General features: G+C 38.6%; 1 protein-coding gene across 7 annotated transcripts in view; it reads left to right on the top strand.

Annotated features, from left to right (window-relative positions):
* Nucleotides 1-18,992, top strand: part of LOC132394289 (von Willebrand factor D and EGF domain-containing protein-like) — a 311,753-nt gene that overhangs the window by 253,042 nt on the left and 39,719 nt on the right. For 6 of the 7 annotated variants that reach the window (XM_059970250.1, XM_059970251.1, XM_059970245.1 and 3 more), the window contains one exon: nucleotides 13,934-14,098. The exons of the other annotated variant lie outside the window; for it this stretch is intronic. In XM_059970250.1, the coding sequence (XP_059826233.1) occupies nucleotides 13,934-14,098 (165 nt within the window). The remainder of the gene's footprint in view (nucleotides 1-13,933; nucleotides 14,099-18,992) is intronic. 7 annotated transcript variants of the gene reach the window in all.

Here is an 18,992-nt window from a genome sequence, read left to right as displayed (position 1 = left end):
GCATGAGTTTGCTCCAGCGGACAGAGTGAAGAAGAATCCAAAGGGCTTCTATAGATATGTTAAGTACAAAAGCATAGTAAGGGACAAGATTAGTCCTCTGGAAGATCAGAGTCGTCATCTATGCTTGGAGCCAAATGAGATGGGGGCGATCTTAAATGGATTTTTTGCATCTGTATTTTGCGTCGGCATCCTTAGCCTCAGGTGAGGTTCTGGAGAATTGGAGGACAGGTAATGTTGTTCCATTGTTTAAGAAAGGCTGCAAGAATAAGCCAGGAGACTATAGGATCTGTGAGCCTGACACCAGTAGTGGAAAAGTTATTGAAAGATATTCTAAGGGACCAGATGTATGAATATTTGGATAGACAGAAACTAATGAGGTGTAGTCAACATGGCTTTTTCAGGGTAGGTCATATCTATCCTAACATAGAGATTTCTGAGGAGATTAGCAGGAAAGTTGATAAAGGCAAGACATTGGATGGTGTCTATATAGACTTTAGTAAGGCCTTTGACAAGGTCCTGCAGGGGACGTTGATGAAGAAGGTTCAGTCGCTCAGCATTCAAGATGAGGTAGGAAATTGGATAAGACATTGGTTTCACGGGAGAAGCCAGAGAGTGGCAGTTGATAGCTGCTTCTCTGACTGGAGGCTGGTGATTAGTGGTGTGCCTCAGAGATTGGGGCTGGGTCCCTTGTTGTTTGTCATCTATATCAATTATCTGGATGATAATGTCATAAACAAGATCAGCAAATTTGCAGATGACACCAAGACTGGGGTTATAGTGAACAATGAGGAAGGCTATCAAAGCTTGCAGTGGGATCTGAACTAGCTGGAAAAATGGGCTGAAAAATGGCTGATGGAATTCAGTGCAAGCGAGTGAGATGTTGCACTTTGGGAGGTCAAGACTTACTTGGTGTGTGGTAGGACACTTAGGAGTGTAGTAGAACAGAGCGATCTTGGAGTACAGATCCATAATTCCTGGCATGTGGCATCACAAGTAGATGGGTTGTAAAGAAAGCTTTTGGCATGTTGAGCTTCATAAATCAAAGTATTGAGTACCAGAATTTGAATGTTATATTGAAATTGTTTAAGTCTTTGTTGATCCTAATTTGGAATATTGTATTCAGCTTTGGTCACCTACCTGCAGGAAAGATGCAAATAAAATTATAGAGAGGGTAAGTGCTGGAAGGCTTTCTCCACTGAGGTCAGGTGAAACTACAGCTAGAGGTCATGTGTTAAGGGTGAAAGGGGAACACGAGGGGGAATTTCTTCACACAGAGTGTTGAGAGTGTAGAAGAGCTGCCAGGATGTGAGTTTGATTTCAACATTTTAGAGAAATTTGGATAGTTACATCATTGGGAGGTGTATGGAGGGCTATGTTCTGGATGCAGATTGATGCACCTTGGCAGATTAATAGTTCAGCATGGATTAGATGTGCCAGAGGGCCTGTTTCTATGCTGTAGTATTTAATGATTCTATGACTAATCAGCCAGGAGAGATGACACATCCTTTTAATCCTCCTAAGTATGGCTGCCTGTACTGTTTGCAATAAATTAATGAATATTTGCATAATCTTATAATTTACATGGACTCCTCTAAAATTTGTCTTGAAATGTCTTACCTTATTTAACAATGCCAACATCTGCAGAATGTAGTTGATGTCAGTTTGTTTAAAATATTGACCACTTTGAAAAGCTGCATAACATCAGTCTGTGGTACACCATAAGAGTTTAAAGACTTCACATATACCATACTGTCAAGACTGAGGGCTAGCATTTCAAACCACTGAGGTTCACAATATTTCAGCAATGAGAAATCTCCCATAACACTCCAGATACATCTTAACCATCATGCCAATTGTCCATTTTGAATAATTTTCTGAGTTATGGCTAATAGACTTTCAGTGTTAAAAGTGCAATGCTTCATTCAAATTGAAACAATTAGATATCCTTTTCATATTGTCATGCTTCTCTGCTCAAGCAATCACTTTTCGCAAATTCTCTCGGCTATTCCTGCCACTTTCAATCACCCACGTAAAGAGATGCTCTCAGAGTGTAAGCAACATGTAACAAAGTTTTAATCTGAATCGTGCCACCTCACTCTAATCACTGCACGTATTCAGAAACCATTCCTTAGGGGTGTATGTGACATGAACTATAAGAACTGAACAAACAGAGTATGATCTGTGAGCAACACACACAAAATATTGGAGGAATTCAGTAGGGCACGCAGTATCTATGGAAATGAATAAACAGTCAATGTTTTGGAACAAGACCCTTCATTAGGACTGGAAGTGAAGGGGGAAGAAGCTAGAATAGGAAGGGAGTAGATTATGCAATATTCATTAATTTATTGCAAACAGTACAGGCAACTTAAAAAAAGCTCTAAGAAGGGAAAAGATAAAGTATGAGGGCAAACTAGCCACTAGTATAAAATAGGATACTGAAAGTTTTTTTTGGTTATATAAAGAGTAAATGGAGGTGACTTGATATTGAACCACTGTAAAATGATGCAGGTGAGGTAGCAAAGGGGAACAAATAAATGGCAAATGAACTTAATAGGTACTTTGCATCAGACTTCACTGTGGAAGCTACTAGCGGTGTGCCAGAGGTCCATGAGTTCAGGGAGCAAAAGTGAGTGCCACTGTTTTTACAAAGACAAAAGTGCTGAGGAAACTCAAAGGTCTTATGGTGGATAAGTCACCAGAGTCCTGAAAGAGGCTGCTGAAGAGATAGTGGACACATTGGTCATGATCTTTCAAGAATCATTTGATACTGGCACGGTTCTGGAGGAATGGAAAATTGTAAGTGTCACTCCACTCTTTAAGAAGAGAGGAAGACAAAAGAGAGCAAATTAGAGGCCAGTTAGCCTAACTGCAGTGGTTGGGAGTGATGGAATCTATTATTAAGGATGAGGTTTCAGGGTACTTGGAGACTAATCACAAGTCAAAGTCAGCATGGTTTCTGTAAAGGATCTTGGGGTCTGAGTACTTAAATGCCTCAGCATTGCCATGCAAGTTCATAGTGTGGTTAAGAAGATATTGTGATGTGTTGGCTTTGCTTCTTGGGAGACTGAGTTCAAGAGCCACAATATAAAACCTGGTCTGTAAAAACACCCTGGTGTGTTCAGTTCTGCTCACCTCTTTACAAGTAGGATGTGGAAGCTTTCAGGAAAGTGCAGAGGAGATTTTCCAGGATACTGCCTGGATTAGAGAACATGCCTTATGAGGAAGGGCTGAGTGAGCTAGAGCTTTTCTCCTTAGAGCAAAAGAGGATGAAAGCAGACTTGATAGATGTATATATACAATGATAAAAGGCTTTGATAGAATAGACAGACAGAATCTTTTCCCCAGGGTGGCAATGGGTAATACAAGAGGACATAGGTTAAGTTAATTGGAAGCCATATAGGAGCAATGTTAGAGGTAGGATTTTTATAGAGTGACAAGTACTTAGAATTCTCTGACAAAGGTGATGGTAGAGGAAGATATATCAGGGACATTTAAGAGACTTTGATTCTCCACACCAAATAATATTTCAGGGGATTAGATAGTAAATGATCCAATAATCTGTTGGCATCCTAAACTCTCCATCATTGTTTCAACTTCCTGACCTGAAGATGAGGGACACAAATACACAGGATTCTGGCCCTCACACTTCTACTTGGGATGAACGCTCTGTGAAACCTGAGTAGGCCACCATTTATTGTAAAAATTTGTATGAAATGATGCAAAGATATGTCAGTATTTCTGTAGAAGAGATACCGAATCTGACAACAGTTTTTGGTTGCTGAAGGGATAATGTGGGAGAGAAAGCTGCTGAAGTACTGATCTTATTGTCTATATGAAACTGTAGACTCCTTATGGGTCACATCTGTTATGTTTTGTAACTCCAGAGGTTAAACAAAAGAAGAACACGAGAGCCTGGGAACACAGGTCTATGTCGTTTACTTCAGTGAGGTGCTCAAATATGATGTGGTGGTGTAATGGTATATACCATTCGTGTAATATTACATAATGTTATAAACCAACAAAAAATGCTTGATCAAACAATATATTTATGTTACTCAAATATTACTGAAATATAAAATACACTACAAGCTATACTGCTATAAACTCCAACCCAGTAATGAGGCCATCTCAACTCAAATATGTAACATATTGCTCTCTAATCATCTATATATACAATACTGTGCAAAAGTCTTTTTCTGGTGAGTGCCGTCGAATATACTTTGAACTTTGATGTGCTTGAGTTTTCCAATGCCATCCTTGAACACTGCTGTGGCATCATCCAGTACTTCTCTTAATTCCCTTTCAGTTGACTCTATTGCAGGGCATGTGGCATACAGAAGATGAACGGATCTCCAATCAAGTTGTAGTTGTCTCAGCCAATCTTGGCCCCATAATGCTGGCTCTCCTGTTTTTACCACATATAAGCCCAGTTCAGCTTGCTGGTTGTTGTACTGCACTGTTACAAATACCATTCCCACAGGAGTTTTCTTTTCTTCAGTATAAGTTCTTAGTTGCATATCTTCAGGGTTCAGTTCAGTATCTTTGAAATGCTGTTCAAACTAATTTTGTGGAATGAATGATGCAGCTGAAGCTGTGTCTAATTCCATTTTAATTCTATTCACTTCCAGTATATTACTTGTCTGTTGTTAGTATTCATATTGTAAATCTCAAGGTTATCTAGTCCTGTGCCATTCCTATCATTTTAAGATTTCTCATCAATAGCATACAGATTAGTGCTCTTTCTGAAACTAAAACATGACTTTTATCCTTTTCTCTTCCCTGTGCAATTAATTTTTTTCATCAACCTGACATGCACTTTTTATGTGTCCTAACTTCTTGCATTTTCTGCAAGTTTCAACTTTAATCCTGCATTGGTCTGGTGTATGTGAGCAATTGTATTCATACTCACCTTCATTCCTGACTGTACTTCTGTCTGCTGTTTCCATTGAACCAGTGATTTCATCTGTTCTTTTAAATGTGAGTTGTGCCCCAGTTAGGATTCATTTTTGAATGCTTTCTTGTAATATTCCAGAAATTAAATGATCTTTCAGTGCCTCATTAAACCCATCACTGAATTTACAATTCTCAGACAATTTCTCAAATTCAGCCATGTGAGCTGAAATAGACTCCCCTTCCTTTTGATTCTGCTTATGAAACCTGAAGTGTTCTGCAATCAACAATGGATTTGGTTCTAAATGTTCCTGCATTGCTTTCCACAAAAATCAGCAAAGCTCGTTTCAACTGGTTGGAGTGGTTAAAGTTCTAAGCGAGCTACATGCTCTTCCACCAATTGTACTCAGCGAAACTGGCACTCATTTAATATCAGCTGTTTCATTTTCTTTAAAATATTGCTCAAATCATTCTATATACATCAACCAGTTATCTATTGTTCAATCAAATGTGTCTATCTTTCTGGTGTAGTCAGCCACTTATTCTTGCTTTTAAAAAAATTATTATTATCACCTGATACTCACAGGTTATGAACCCATGAATTTGGTCCATTTTATGTTTTTCTAACTCAATAATCTCTCAATGACATATGCCATCAATGTACATTTACATATAACCTGTAATAAATTATGTAAACAACAAATGCTTTATCAAACAATATATTTACAATATTATTCAAGCATTACTGAAATATTAAAAATACTACAACATCTGTGTCCTGTGAAAGCAGCAGTCAGCTTATGAGTGAAATTTCAAAGGTTTCAAAGGTACATTTAGTGCCAGAGAAATGTATACAATATACATCCTGAAATTCTTTTTCTTTGCAATCATCCATGAATACAGAGGTGTACTCCAAAGAATGAATGACAGATAAATGTTAGAATCCAAAGCCCCCCCAGCTCCTCCTCCCATGTGTAAGCAGCAGCAAAGCAATGATCCCCCCTCCCCCACCAGCAAAAAAGGCATTGGCACCCCCCCCCACAACTGAGCACTCAAGCATGCAGCAAAGCATCAATAAAGACACAGACTTGCAATACCCCAAAGACTACTTGTTAACCTGGTAATTCAACATACCACAGGCTCCCCCTCTCCCTAATAAGGGAAAAAGGGGTGTCTCTGTTTCACAGCGAGAGGGGAGACATAATAAACAACTTGCTGACTTACAGTGTTAGAAATCCATTGTGTCGCTTTGTCTGAGCTCTGTGATCAAAGAACTTGGGTTTCTGGGCACACAGCCAGAGATCTTCCGACTCCCACAACACACTGATTTCCTGCAGAGGCACCGACCTTGAGTCCGCCCATCTCCAGAGCCACAAAGTCCCGAAAATCTGAAGGTGAGCTAAAATTCTAGGCTGCGACCTTGAGATATTGAATAATGGCTAGTCGTGAGACTCGAGCAGACCTGAAGTCAGTGTATAAGTCCTGGTCAGGGTCTTCAAAAGAACCCTGAAAGGGAAAATAGAGATATTAAAAATGGAAATGGAGCTGTTTCTGAAGGTGCAAGCAAAGGAGTCGCCATTAGGCACCATTTTTTTCCTAAGCTCCACCCAAATTTTTCTCCTCACATGTAGCATCCATCTGTTCATTGAGGACATCAATATTCTTGGTGCCACATTACTGTTTCTTCAGAGCTTCAAGTCTGTCAGTGAGCAGGCCACTTGTAGGACTGTGGTGAGACTGCACAGGGGGAACAAGTATTCATGTGGCTTCCATATGTGCTTCAACAGTAGCTATGCTCCAAACAGGGAGGCACAAAGCAGGAGGCATTGTGGACTTTGGAGGAAGCTGGGAGGAAATACACCAGTTCTCAATGAAGATTCATTTGTTGAAATTGTGAGGAATGTAGAGTTCCTGGATCAACATCTTGGAGGGTCTATCCTGAGCCAAAAATATTGACGTAATCACAAGGAAGCCATGCTAACATTTCCCCTTCTTAGAGAGTTTGAGAAGATTTTGTATATCATCATGAATTTTTATATATTTACTGTATAGAGTTGTACAATGGAAAGCAATCTGACTGATTGCATCATATCGTGATGAAGTCCATAGCTTTTATGTTGATATATGAAGATAAATCTCTGGATTCATTTTGCATGTGCTCTGTGCTACTAGTTTGGTAACTTACATTCACTATGCCACATATGCACAATGTCTGCCTGACTTCATTTTTATTTTTGTTTATGTAACAGAAGGTTCAATGTAGAAAACATTGCTTAAGTTAACATTTTCATTCATAACCCTGCTTTATCTCAGACGGAAATTTGTAACAGCTGGAAAATAGAAGCTACCAAGTTTGCTGAGATTCTCTGCAGTTAATATTACATGAAGGCACATTAAATCATACCTGTGGCAGTGTAATCTGTTTTAAATTAACTACTGGTAGCAGTGGTCTAATGCTGGCATGCATTTTACAGAAAAAAACACTTGAATAATTTTATGAGATGTTGGAAAGATAAAAATATTCCAATATTTAAATGTTTTGAATATGATATCGATTTTGCGTTTGAGTAAGTTTTCCTCAAAAACTAGAAATTGTAACTAGAAATGGTATCCAGTACTATGAGGGTTGAACTAACATATTGCCAACTAACTTCAATATGGGATTGTATTATCATGGTCTAGTGGGACCCATTGTATACCTGTAGGCTTCTGAGACCTGGATAATTACAGCAGGTACCAGATAGACATCACCAGCAATATCTCTGTAACATCCTCTAAATTCATTGGAAGAGTAAATGAATCAACAAAATCAGCATCAGCATCCTCTGCCAGGCCAACATCTCCAACATTGGGATCTTCATCATACACGTTCAGCTCTTTTGGGCAGACCATGTCACAACACACCAGACTCCTGAAACAGGCATTCTACTTCCAACTCTGTCACAGAAAGACATTGCTAGGTTTATAGAAGAAAAGATTTAAGGATGGTCTGAAGGCCTTAGAAGAGTGAAGCACAGAAACAGGCCCTTTGACCCACAATGCTGCACTAAACCAATTAAACTAGTAATCACATGGACAACTAAACAGATCCCCTGTTCATGCACAATTTCAATATCCTTCCATTTTCATCACATTCATGTGTTTACCTACACATCTCTAGTGTATCTGCCTCTACCACCACACTAGGCAACACATTTCAGGCACGCATCTCTTGCTGTGTAAAAAAAACACCTGCCCTCACACACTTACAAGTACCTGAGGATGCAGCTGGATGGCAGATGGGAGTGGAGTTGTGTACAAGGGGGCCCAGAGTTGCCTCTACTTCCTGAGGAGACTGAGGTCCTTTGGAGTATGCAGGCCTCTCCTTCATAGATTCTACCAGTCTGTTGCCACCAGTAAAATTTTCTATGCGGTGGTGTGCTTGGACAATGGCATCAACATGGGTAGTGCCAACAGACTCAAACTGATTAGAAAGACTGGCTCTGTCATCGGAGTCAAACTGGACGTACTGGAGTCTATGGTAGAACAAAGAACCCTACAGAAAATCCTGGCAATTGTGAACACTCTCACCCCCTGCATGCCACCTTGGCCGAACAGAGGAGCACTTTCAGTAATAGACTAAGACAACCGTGCTGCTCCAAAGAGCACTATGTGAGGTCATTTTTACCCTTAGGCTCTATAATGAGTCTATCTATAGCTGGGGAAGTGATGACTCCCTCCTGTTAGATTGTTTGAGGTAACTTATTTCTCATTCTTTCTTACTTCTTTTCCCAAATTTATATATCTGTGCACTTGTAATGCTACCGTGACATTATGATAAAATATCTATCAATCTATCTTTAAAATTACCCCCTCAATTTCAAGTTTATTGTCATCTGACTGTACATATATACAACCAAATGAAACAAAGTTCCTCTGGACCATGGTGCACCTGCATAACATATACCACATACAGCTCTTAAACCAAAATAATATACTTTAAATAAGTTAATAAAAGGTAATTCAAAATGCATGTTGTAAAGCACAGCACAGGTAAACAATAAACAGCTTGCTGTCTCCTGGTAAGACCTCATTGATAGCTGGTCACTCATTAGTCTCACAGCCTGAGGGAAGAAGCTGTTACCAGGCTGGCAGTCCTAGTCCTGATGCTTCTGTACCTCCTTCCTGATGGTAGTGAGTCAAATAGTTTGTAGGATGGGTGGAAGGGATCCTCAGTAATACTTTGGGTCCTTCATCTGCCATCTTTCCCTGTAAATGCCACAAATAGAAGGGAAGGGGACCCCAGTGATCCTCTTGGTGGTTTTTACTGTCCTCTGTAGGATCTTGTAGTTCAATGCCTTGCAGCTTCTGTACAACACAATGATGTAGTCAGACAGGACACTCTCGATGGTGCTCCTGGAAAGGTGTTAGAATGGGGACAGGAAGCTTTGCATACCTCAATCTTCTCATAATGTATAAACACTGCTGTGCCTTCTTGACTACTGAGGAGGTACTGTGAGTCCAGGTTAGATTGTCCGTTATGTGCACACCAAGGAACTTTGTGCTCTTCCCTCATCTCCATGGGAGAACCAATGATGTTCAATTAATAACCTGTCACCTTAAATGCATGCCCTTTGTATCAGGTTTTCCAACCTGGGGAAAAGAAACTCCCTGTCCATCTATGCCTCCCATAATCTTGTACACCTCTATCAGATCTTCCCTCTGATATTTGTCTGGGTTAAACTCCATCTGCCATTTCCCTGTCCATATCTACAATGGCTCCACATCCCACTGTATCCTTTGCCAGTCATCTACACTATCACAGCAGCACCAATCCTGGCATCATCTATGAACTGACTAACCCGCCCTAACATCTACACTTTCATCCAGGTCATTTATAGACCTCACAAACAGCAGAGGTCCCAGTACAGAACAACATCAATCACAGAACTCCAGCTTGAATAAGGCCTTTCAACCAGGGCCCCCTGTCTTCTATGAGCAAGCCTTGTTAAAAAAAACAACATCCCCTGACACATGATGGCATAGATGGTGCAAGAACATTTAGAGCATTTAGAACACTGAGAGCTTCCAGCCCATGCACTGAGAGTATACAGAAGCCCAGAATAAATGGTGAAAGAACAACCATGCCATGTGTTCTAGATTTCATCATTGCTCTCATCAGATACTACAGAACCCAGAGACAGTGGGGAATCAAGGTTATATGTTGAGTAATCAAAATAGGTTATCTACGCGCTTTACAAATAGAGCCAGCTTTCACATATTACAGTATAGAATGACCAAGACACTAAACATAAGGTGTTTGAATTATACAATTTACATTTATAAAATCAACTTTCACTTATGTAGTATGTTTTGTTGCCCAAGATATTTTATGGGACTATAATAATGCAAGTCATATTAAAAAAAACAAGTTCTTCGTCAGAAAGTTTGGCTTAAGGAGCATTTTAAAGGTAGAGCAGAGAAGTTTAGGAAGGAAATACCATATCAGAGACCCTCTGTGGCTGAAAACACTGTTACATTGATAGAACAAGTAGACAGGGATGAGTAGTTGGTCAACACTAATATAATGTTGCATTTTAAGTCTGGAGATCACAAAAATAGAGAAGGGTGGAGTTGAGATGCCTTTTCAGAGGGGCAACCACATTTTCTGTTCTTAACCATTACAGTTGCTTACATTGTTGAAAAGTGGAGGCATTATTGTCTGGGAGATGGGAATTTTTTACAGGATGAGCAAAATTATTTGTCATAAAAGAAGGTAATGACAATGAACACAGAACCACAAAACTTGTGAGTTATAAGATTCTCTCTCTTTACTGGTACCCAAGGGTGCGACAATTAATTGTATACTCTCAAAAACACTTGTAGTACAAGTTATGTATGCATGAATAGTTGTTATAAGTGTAAGAGCTGATTTTCCTGAAATCCATCACAACTCATATACTCTTCCTAACTTCATATAATCAATTTGTCTTCATAATTCATCTTCAATTCATTTTTCAATACTAATAAATATATAAAATTATTTTATATTACAAGTTAGAAAATTTAATCAAGGTAAAAATTGGGTATATTTTGATCACAAGGCATTCTCATGACATGGTTCTGTATACAAGCCACAGCTATTTCTCCAAGCTTTGTTAGATAAATCAACAACATGTGGTCAAGAAGCAGTCCCTTTCCATCTGTGCAACTGCAAATGGTTAATAATAGATTGCTAATGAAAAACAGCTGCACTGGCATTTCATAGTCCTGGTTCATATACTCTATGCTTTAACCATTACTAGATAAATGTGATAATGGAATCCATCCTGACTGAACCTTGGTTTATATTGGTCATTAGTTCCTAGCATCAGACCAAATTTTATTAAAAGCTACATGATCATTTTTAATTCAGCATGAGTTGCACATGGTTCACTTCACTTATTGCAAAATTATTTCCTCTATTGCAAGCTGACATACTTTGACCATTTCCTGAAAAGTGTTATAAACTTTGAGATTCTGAACCCTGTATTTTTGATTTAAAACAAAGCTCATAAAACTGTTGGTTTTTCACAGCTACTACATTAGTCTTAAGTCATTTGACAAAATGACAGGGAAGGTTCTGTTGTAGGTACATATGTGTATGGGCTTTCAATGTTACTTAATAGAATATTACAAAGCTGATCAATTTGGAGAGTAGACCATGGTTAGTTGGGCCAATTGTCCTGTTTCCTTACTGTATAAGTCTGTGACTCAGTGAGTTCAAAGTTCAAAATACATTTATTATCATGGTATATATACATTATACAATTTTGAGATTTATCTCCTTACAGGCAGCCACAAAACAAAGAAACTTCAAAAGAACCCATTAAATCTTAAAAAAAGGACTGTCAACCACCCAATGTGCAGAGAGAGGAAAAAAACACAAAACGTGCAAGCAATAGAAGCATTAAAGGGATAACAGTATGTTGGATACATGGTTTAAAGAATAGGAGAGGGGCTGACCTTTGCTTAACACTCACACCACTGAGTACAAAAAGCAAAATGTGCAAGCTTTGGCAAAGATCAAAAGGACATAATAAGACTGGTAAAATGACAGATATAATTTATTCAGATAGCTGACAACTGTTGCATGTTGAAAGAGGAAACATGGAGGGTCAGTATTATCATTTTAAAGGAGGTGAAGTAGCAGAGGAACCTCATAAGTCAGGAAAGTACAAGACGTTTTGTCAGAACAGTCATAGAGGGAAAGGGATAGGGATACTTTGTAAATAGTAGTTTTGAATACATAGACAAAGAAAACTTTATAAATGAATGGTAAGAAAACCGCTCCTTTGGAAGTTTTCCTGGCATTGAAGAATGAGAATTGGTGGCTTTGAGAATGATATTGAAGATAAGAATTAAATTATCGGAGTTTTGCAGAACTTAGAATTATTCTTTTAATGAGAAGGAAAAGTTATTGAGATCCCTAAAAATTGTTTAAAATTTTTGTACAACTATAGGAAGAAAATAATTGGTAAAAGAATTACAGCTGAAATGCAAAGGGATTTTTTTTTACCTGGGAGAGTATTGAGGTAAACAAAATGAAAAATGCTAAATATAGATGAGATTTTCAACTACAGATAGGAGGAGGAAGACAGATGTTATAACAGAGATGGAAATAAGCAACTTGTGTTCCAAAGTAGATTAAAGTCCTATGTTCAGTTCAGTGTTGAACAGAATGCTGATGCTATATTGAACTGGCACGGTTTGGGTCAGGGAAAGCACCATAGCTGATGGTAACACGTGAAGGGTATAGTCAGAGTCTGAATATGATAGCTTCAGTCCTTCACCTTTATTTAGCCTTTATCTTTATTTAGATCACACATGAACATGCATTTTAGCAGCATGGAAAGGTAGTGGCAATAGGCCATGATTAATGTGCTTCTGAAAACCAGTCTTTTCATTTCAACAAGCGGTTGTGGGTGAGGACAGAGTTATATACATTGACTTTATTAGATATGGTATGGATGTGATCTCCCATGTAAGAAAGAAGCCAATTTACAGAAGCAGCATCATGAATTTGAAATCAGAGCAGAGCATTTGACGAGTATCATGAGATCAGGCAGGCCTGAAGATACTAAAAAAATTATGAAGGGCAATGAGAATATACTATAATATAAGCTAGTTACAGACAATTTCATTTGAGGTTAGTTTGCATTTGTGGAATAGCATTTCAATGGAGTCAGAGGGTTGCAGTGAAGGTGTGTTCAGGTTTAGAAACCAAAAGTGCAATAAAGGTGTTGGAAGAGGAAAAAAGAGTGATACTCACCAAAGACAAGCATCAGGGAAGGAATTTTTGAAGATCACAACCATAAATGTGTGATCTCTTAGAAAAATTAAGCGTCTAGACATCAGTTATGTCAAGCTACAGAATTAAATTGATTTTAGTGGGAGCAGGGAATAAGGATGATAACGATGGAGTAGTAGGGAAAATAATCGCATTCAGAGTCACGGATGGGCTGTTGAGCAAGCTGAATTGATGGTCAAGAAAAAAGAGTAGGGGATTCCTTGTTTGCCTGTCACTCAGTGTGATCTTAGAGCAGTGTGTATTCGACAAATGAAGGTCGGTAGAGGGTGATCTGATAAACCAGATCCATTGTTTGATCATTAAGCCAGATGTGCGCTCTGCTTCCTTAACTGTCAACTTGCACATGAGCAACTGCAGATTGGTATCATTCAAGGAACAGCAAATGGAAAGGAACTGAAGAGGATGAGAGATAGTAAAAGTCATGACAATTTTAAGTAGTATGATATTGTTGTTGAACACTCAATAGCTTTCATTGTAGGGAACTACTGTTTTCTAGATTATATTTTCCATTATTGTTTCAATAGACAGATGCTAGTTAAAATGCTAAAGGAAGTTTGTAATGCTGGGTGAAAAGGTCTTTCCATTCAAAAGTAACAAATAGAAGCTTGTTTGTACTGTATATTTTCTGGCTTGGTTACTAACACATATCCACCTAATGAGCTGTTCTTAATTCTGAGCCAGCCTTCTGTGTCTTTATATATATATATATAGGTTCAACCACTGTTCCACAGAGCACAATTACTTGTGCAAATAAACCCTGCTTCCCAGGAGTTCAGTGTTTTGATCGAAAACCACCTCATGTTGGCTTTCTATGTGGCCGTTGTCCTGCAGGATTCTTTGGCACTGGGAAGACATGCATGAAGATTCCTCGATTTGGTGAGTTATATTTTAGCACCGAAAAAGCATGAAACCATGAGTGCAGAGTAAGTGCGGGCCAGTACGCTTAACAAGATACTGTTTTTATAATCGATTTAGTTCTGCATGTGCTATGACAAATGTATTTGGTTATCCTCATCCTAAACCATTGTTACTTTGTTTTTTTTAATAAGACAATAAGAAGATGTTTTAAGTTTACCCGATCAATCTGAAACATTAATTCTTATTTTAATCTCTCTCAAGATGCCACATGACCTGCTGAGTGTGCTGAATCTAGAATTCATTGCCACAACTGGCTGTGGAGGCAAAGTCATTGGGTACATTTAAAACAAAGTCTAACAGGCTCTTGATTAGTAAGATTGTCAAAAGTTTCAGGGAGAAGGCAGGAGAATGGGATTGAGAAGGATAATAAAGCAGAGCAGATTTAATGGGCCGAATAGCTTAATTCTGCTTCAGGTCTATTTCAGCATTTTCACCTTTTTTAATCAAACTTCCATTATATACAATGTTTTCCTTTCTAACCAGTAATATGTTATTTATTTAATGCATCAGATTATCATAATCAAAAATCTGAGTATATTTTGAATAAGGTAGATTTCACTGCAGTGGAACTCTCCAAAAGTAATTAGCTATCAAAGCTCCTATTTTTTTAGGTTAAATCAGGATCTGGTCTGATCCAACATCTAAACCCAAATCTGTATTTCATTGTTACCGGATGAAAAGAATCCACTCCCACTGTCCTTTAAAGGAAATCTGGGAACTATCATTAAGTGGCTGTCTTGTCAGTAATACCCAAAACCTTCAGTTAAAAATAGTTAAGAATTAATGTAAGTTAAATGATGCATAGAAAGATATCCAGACTCTGAACAAGCCAGATTCATAAATCCATAATGCAGATAAAGCAATTAGTAATGCTACTTTATAACGTAGGCATTTTGAATGAAAGTGCCATTGTACAGTCATGACCCTGAAAATCAATGGACCCATTGAAGATATTTCATAATAAATTGTTTCCAGGTGCTTCCCATCTGCATTTTGAATTCACACTGTGGTAAACTGATCTATTTTTCTTTATTTCTGTAGGCTACATATTCCTTTTTTTCCCATTGTTTTCAATAAAATTTATTATCATGCAATGATTTACATTAAAATTAGCTTTGAATGATCTGATGATGAAAAAGACTGCTTGTGTTTTTAGTTATTCTAAACTGAGTTCTCTCGAATTAAACACTATTGGGTTAAATAACTGTTTTAGTAGGAAATGAGAATGTTCTTAAATAATTGTGGGTGTTGCACTTGAATTTCTGAATTCAACTCCTTAATCACATCCTGGGCTGAACTGTATTCCTTCTGGTTGTGTTCCAGCACCAATCACATTTCTGGAGCTACCCCTTTCCTTCCTATTTCTCGATGTCATGTTTATAGTTCAAGAAATAGCCCTTACTATCTGGATGTTGATTTTGGAGTCTGTTTTTTTCCCCTCATTCTTTGCATCCACTTGATTAATATTGATCTTATATATTTAAACATATCTGAGGAGTCTGTTTAGGGATAGGGTCAATTATTTCAAAGAAACTAACAATCTTTAACAAAACATAAGTGGCACAAATGCTACAGATCTTTTTAATGAAAACTCTAGGGTTTAAGATTTTTTTCTCTTTGATGTAAAATAGAGGAGACTTTGTTCAATACATTGAAATGAAATTGCAAAACATACCATTGAAATTATAATTTCATAAGCTGTAATAATTAATAACACAGCCCAACATAGCGCACTGAAAATAATCCTTCAAGCTTTGATTTGTGTGTGATATGTTCTGTTGTATTTTATGGAAATTAGCTGAACTTTAAGCAGATTTGAAAGTTCTAGTAACCTCTGTCTCACTGACTTCTGGTAGAGGATGGCCTCCATGTATGCGAAAGTGGCAACAAATCTACTCATAAGTCAGTCGGTCAAGGGGATTAATTGGAGGCAAGATAAAACATAACTATTACCATGAAATATCAGCAAAATGTTACATGAACCAGTGTATTAACATCATGATCAAAACGTACTAATGGCACCAAAGTTAATTCACAGGCAGGGTAATGGGTATATGACATGAAGGAAAACAGAGCATCAGACCTTGTCTCAGTTCTTTAATACTCTGAAAAGCCAAGTCATACAAAGCATTAGAGCAAAGTTGGAATTGATAATGTAACATGAAAGAACTCACTACACGTGAAGCAGCGATGATTGATTAATCGCTGTATTGAGTGACAGCATTTTCCCCAGAGTATGATTGCCTTGTCAATCTAACTTACAGTTACAGTATTGCTACAGGAAATAGAAAAGGATCTTATGCAGGTAATCTATACGTAACTGCAGTGTTCTGGCTAAGAACATGTTTTAATGTCATACTACTGTTGTGAATTGAATTGAATTGACTTTATTTCTTACATCCTTCACATACATGAGGAGTAATAATCTTTACGTCATGTCTCCATCTAAATGTGCAATGTGCAATCATAGTCATTTATAATACATTACAATAAATAGAACAGTCAATGTAACATAGAATACACTCAAATCAGCATGAGTTAATCAGTCTGATGGCCTGGTGGAAGAAGCTGTCCCGGAGCCTGTTGGTCCTGGCTTTTATGCTGTGGTACCATTTCCCAGATGGTAGCAGATGGAACAGCTTGTGGTTGGAGTGACTGGTGTCCCCAATGATCCTACGGGCCCTTTTTACACACCTGTCTTTGTAAATGTCCTGAATCGTGGGAAGTTCACAACTACAGATGTGCTGGGCTATCTGCACCACTCTCTGCTGAGTCCTGTGATTAAGGGTAGGACTCATACAGCTCCCATACCAGGCAGTGATGCAGCCAGTCAGTTTGCTCTCAATTGTGCCCCTGTAGAAATTTCTCAGGATTTGGGGGCCCAAACCAAACTTCTTCAACAGTCTGAGGTGAAAGAGGCACTGTTGTGTGTTTTTCACCACACAGCTGGTGGGCACAGACCACGTGAGATCCTCGGTGATGTGGATGCCGAGGAATTTGAAGCTGTTCACCCTCTCAACCCCAAATCCATTGATGTCAATAGGGGTTAGCCTGTCTCCATTCCTCCTGTAATCCACAACCAGCTCCTTTGTTTTTGCGACATTGAGGGAGAGGTCGTTTTCTTGACACCACGGTGTCAGAGAGATGACTTCTTCCCTGTAGGCCACCTCGTTATTGTTTGAGATAAGGCCAATCTAGTGTCATCGGCAAATTTAATTAGCAGATTAGAGCTGTGGGTGGCGACACAGTCGCAGTGCTGTTAAATGTTCTATTTTTGCAGCTTTTCTGTAAAATACAGTGTTTATGGTTACTTAAGCTTCACAGTTCAGTATTTTGGTTTCTGCTGAGATAAGGAGTTGTTTGCCCAGTTTAGGAATGTTGTGTCAGCCAGTCGGCTTCATCTTGATAACGGTCTGTCCAGTGGGATGCCACGGAGCATTCAAGAGAGCTTGGTGGCATCGGATTTCTAGGAGGCAGTCGGCTGGATTTGGGTTTTCGTTGGCAGCGGTTGGAGTAAGGAGGTGGTGTGGAGGAGAACACAAGGGAAGATGTGGACAGCACACCCCTGCCCACCCCCCGAAGGAGAGACCCTGTTGTAAGAAGTGCTCTCTGCAGATGAATGGCTCCAAGGTGGAAGTGCCAATACTATGTTAGCCAGGTCACTCGAGATGGTTTCGGAGCAAAGTTTGAACTGTGGCTGGAGTCTTTCACGCAGAACATGGGTTCAGCATGCGAGTAATTTAAACCAAAGCACCTAACTACCCAAGAATGAATCCAATGGTTATGCGCACATCTAAACTGGTTTAACTGGAATAGGTCTTTTTCCTTTTCTGTTAACTGTTTGTTACAGTTGAAATGTCTGTAAATATACTTACACTTTAAGTTTATGCCATTGTAAGTTTCGTCATTTCCTGGTGAATGATAACTTTGCACGGGGCAACATTTACACGGCATTCACCATAATTTCCGCTCCCTTATTGGAACGTTCCAACTTTCCTTTTAGCTTGAACCTGAACCATACCGATCCTAGGTGTGTGTTGTTTATCGAAGGTGGCCTTGCGATGCTGAGTCACAGAGTTGTTAGCCAGAGTTAGCTAATGAGCCTAGCTTGCTACGAGCCACAGTGAGAGGGTTACATAACCATCTCCTCATAATGTGTTTTTATGCAGAAAGTATTCTGTTTATACTGGTAGAAATTTATCATTTTATCATGTATCATTTATCATTTATTTTATCATTTACTTTATCATTTATTTTTATCATTTATTTCCCTGTGCTCTTGAAATAAGTTATTATTTTGTTAAGTTAAATTGCTAGTTATGCATTAAGCTATCTGCCATGAATCCAGGTGTATTCCCAGTCCTGAGCTCAACTCATGAACTGACACACTATTGTCACTATGTACTCAGTGGTTTATTTGAGAGAGTGACTTCAGATGACAGTGCCGTGCGAGTTTGGAAAGCTCTGCGGAACTGACAACTGCGAACTATATTAATCGTGAATTTTGTTATTATTTCAACAATCTTCTGTATAACCCTAATGTGTCTGGCCAGAAAATGGGCTTTAGGGTTATCAGAAGTATTGCAGCTAGGAGTTCAGTTAGGATGAAAATCTTTACCTATTTAAAGCTGTTTTATAATTATAGTCTTTCAGTGTCACAAGTTCATACGAAGTTAAATATTTCTGTGCATAACAGAAGTATATGGGAAACTTGTGCAGGTTCAGCCTATAATTTTCCTAAAGAAAACAATGCATTGTGTGAACCGATTCAGTTGTGCAACTCAGGAATAATACCCATTACTTCATATCAGCTATCCCCAATCGTACTCTGGAAGGGAGGATCCCAACCCAG

This window comes from Hypanus sabinus, chromosome 5 (genome assembly GCF_030144855.1).
Source record: "Hypanus sabinus isolate sHypSab1 chromosome 5, sHypSab1.hap1, whole genome shotgun sequence".
Lineage (NCBI taxonomy): Eukaryota > Metazoa > Chordata > Chondrichthyes > Myliobatiformes > Dasyatidae > Hypanus > Hypanus sabinus.
Note: the sequence above shows the minus strand (reverse complement) of the source record. Positions and strands in the feature narration are given on the sequence as shown.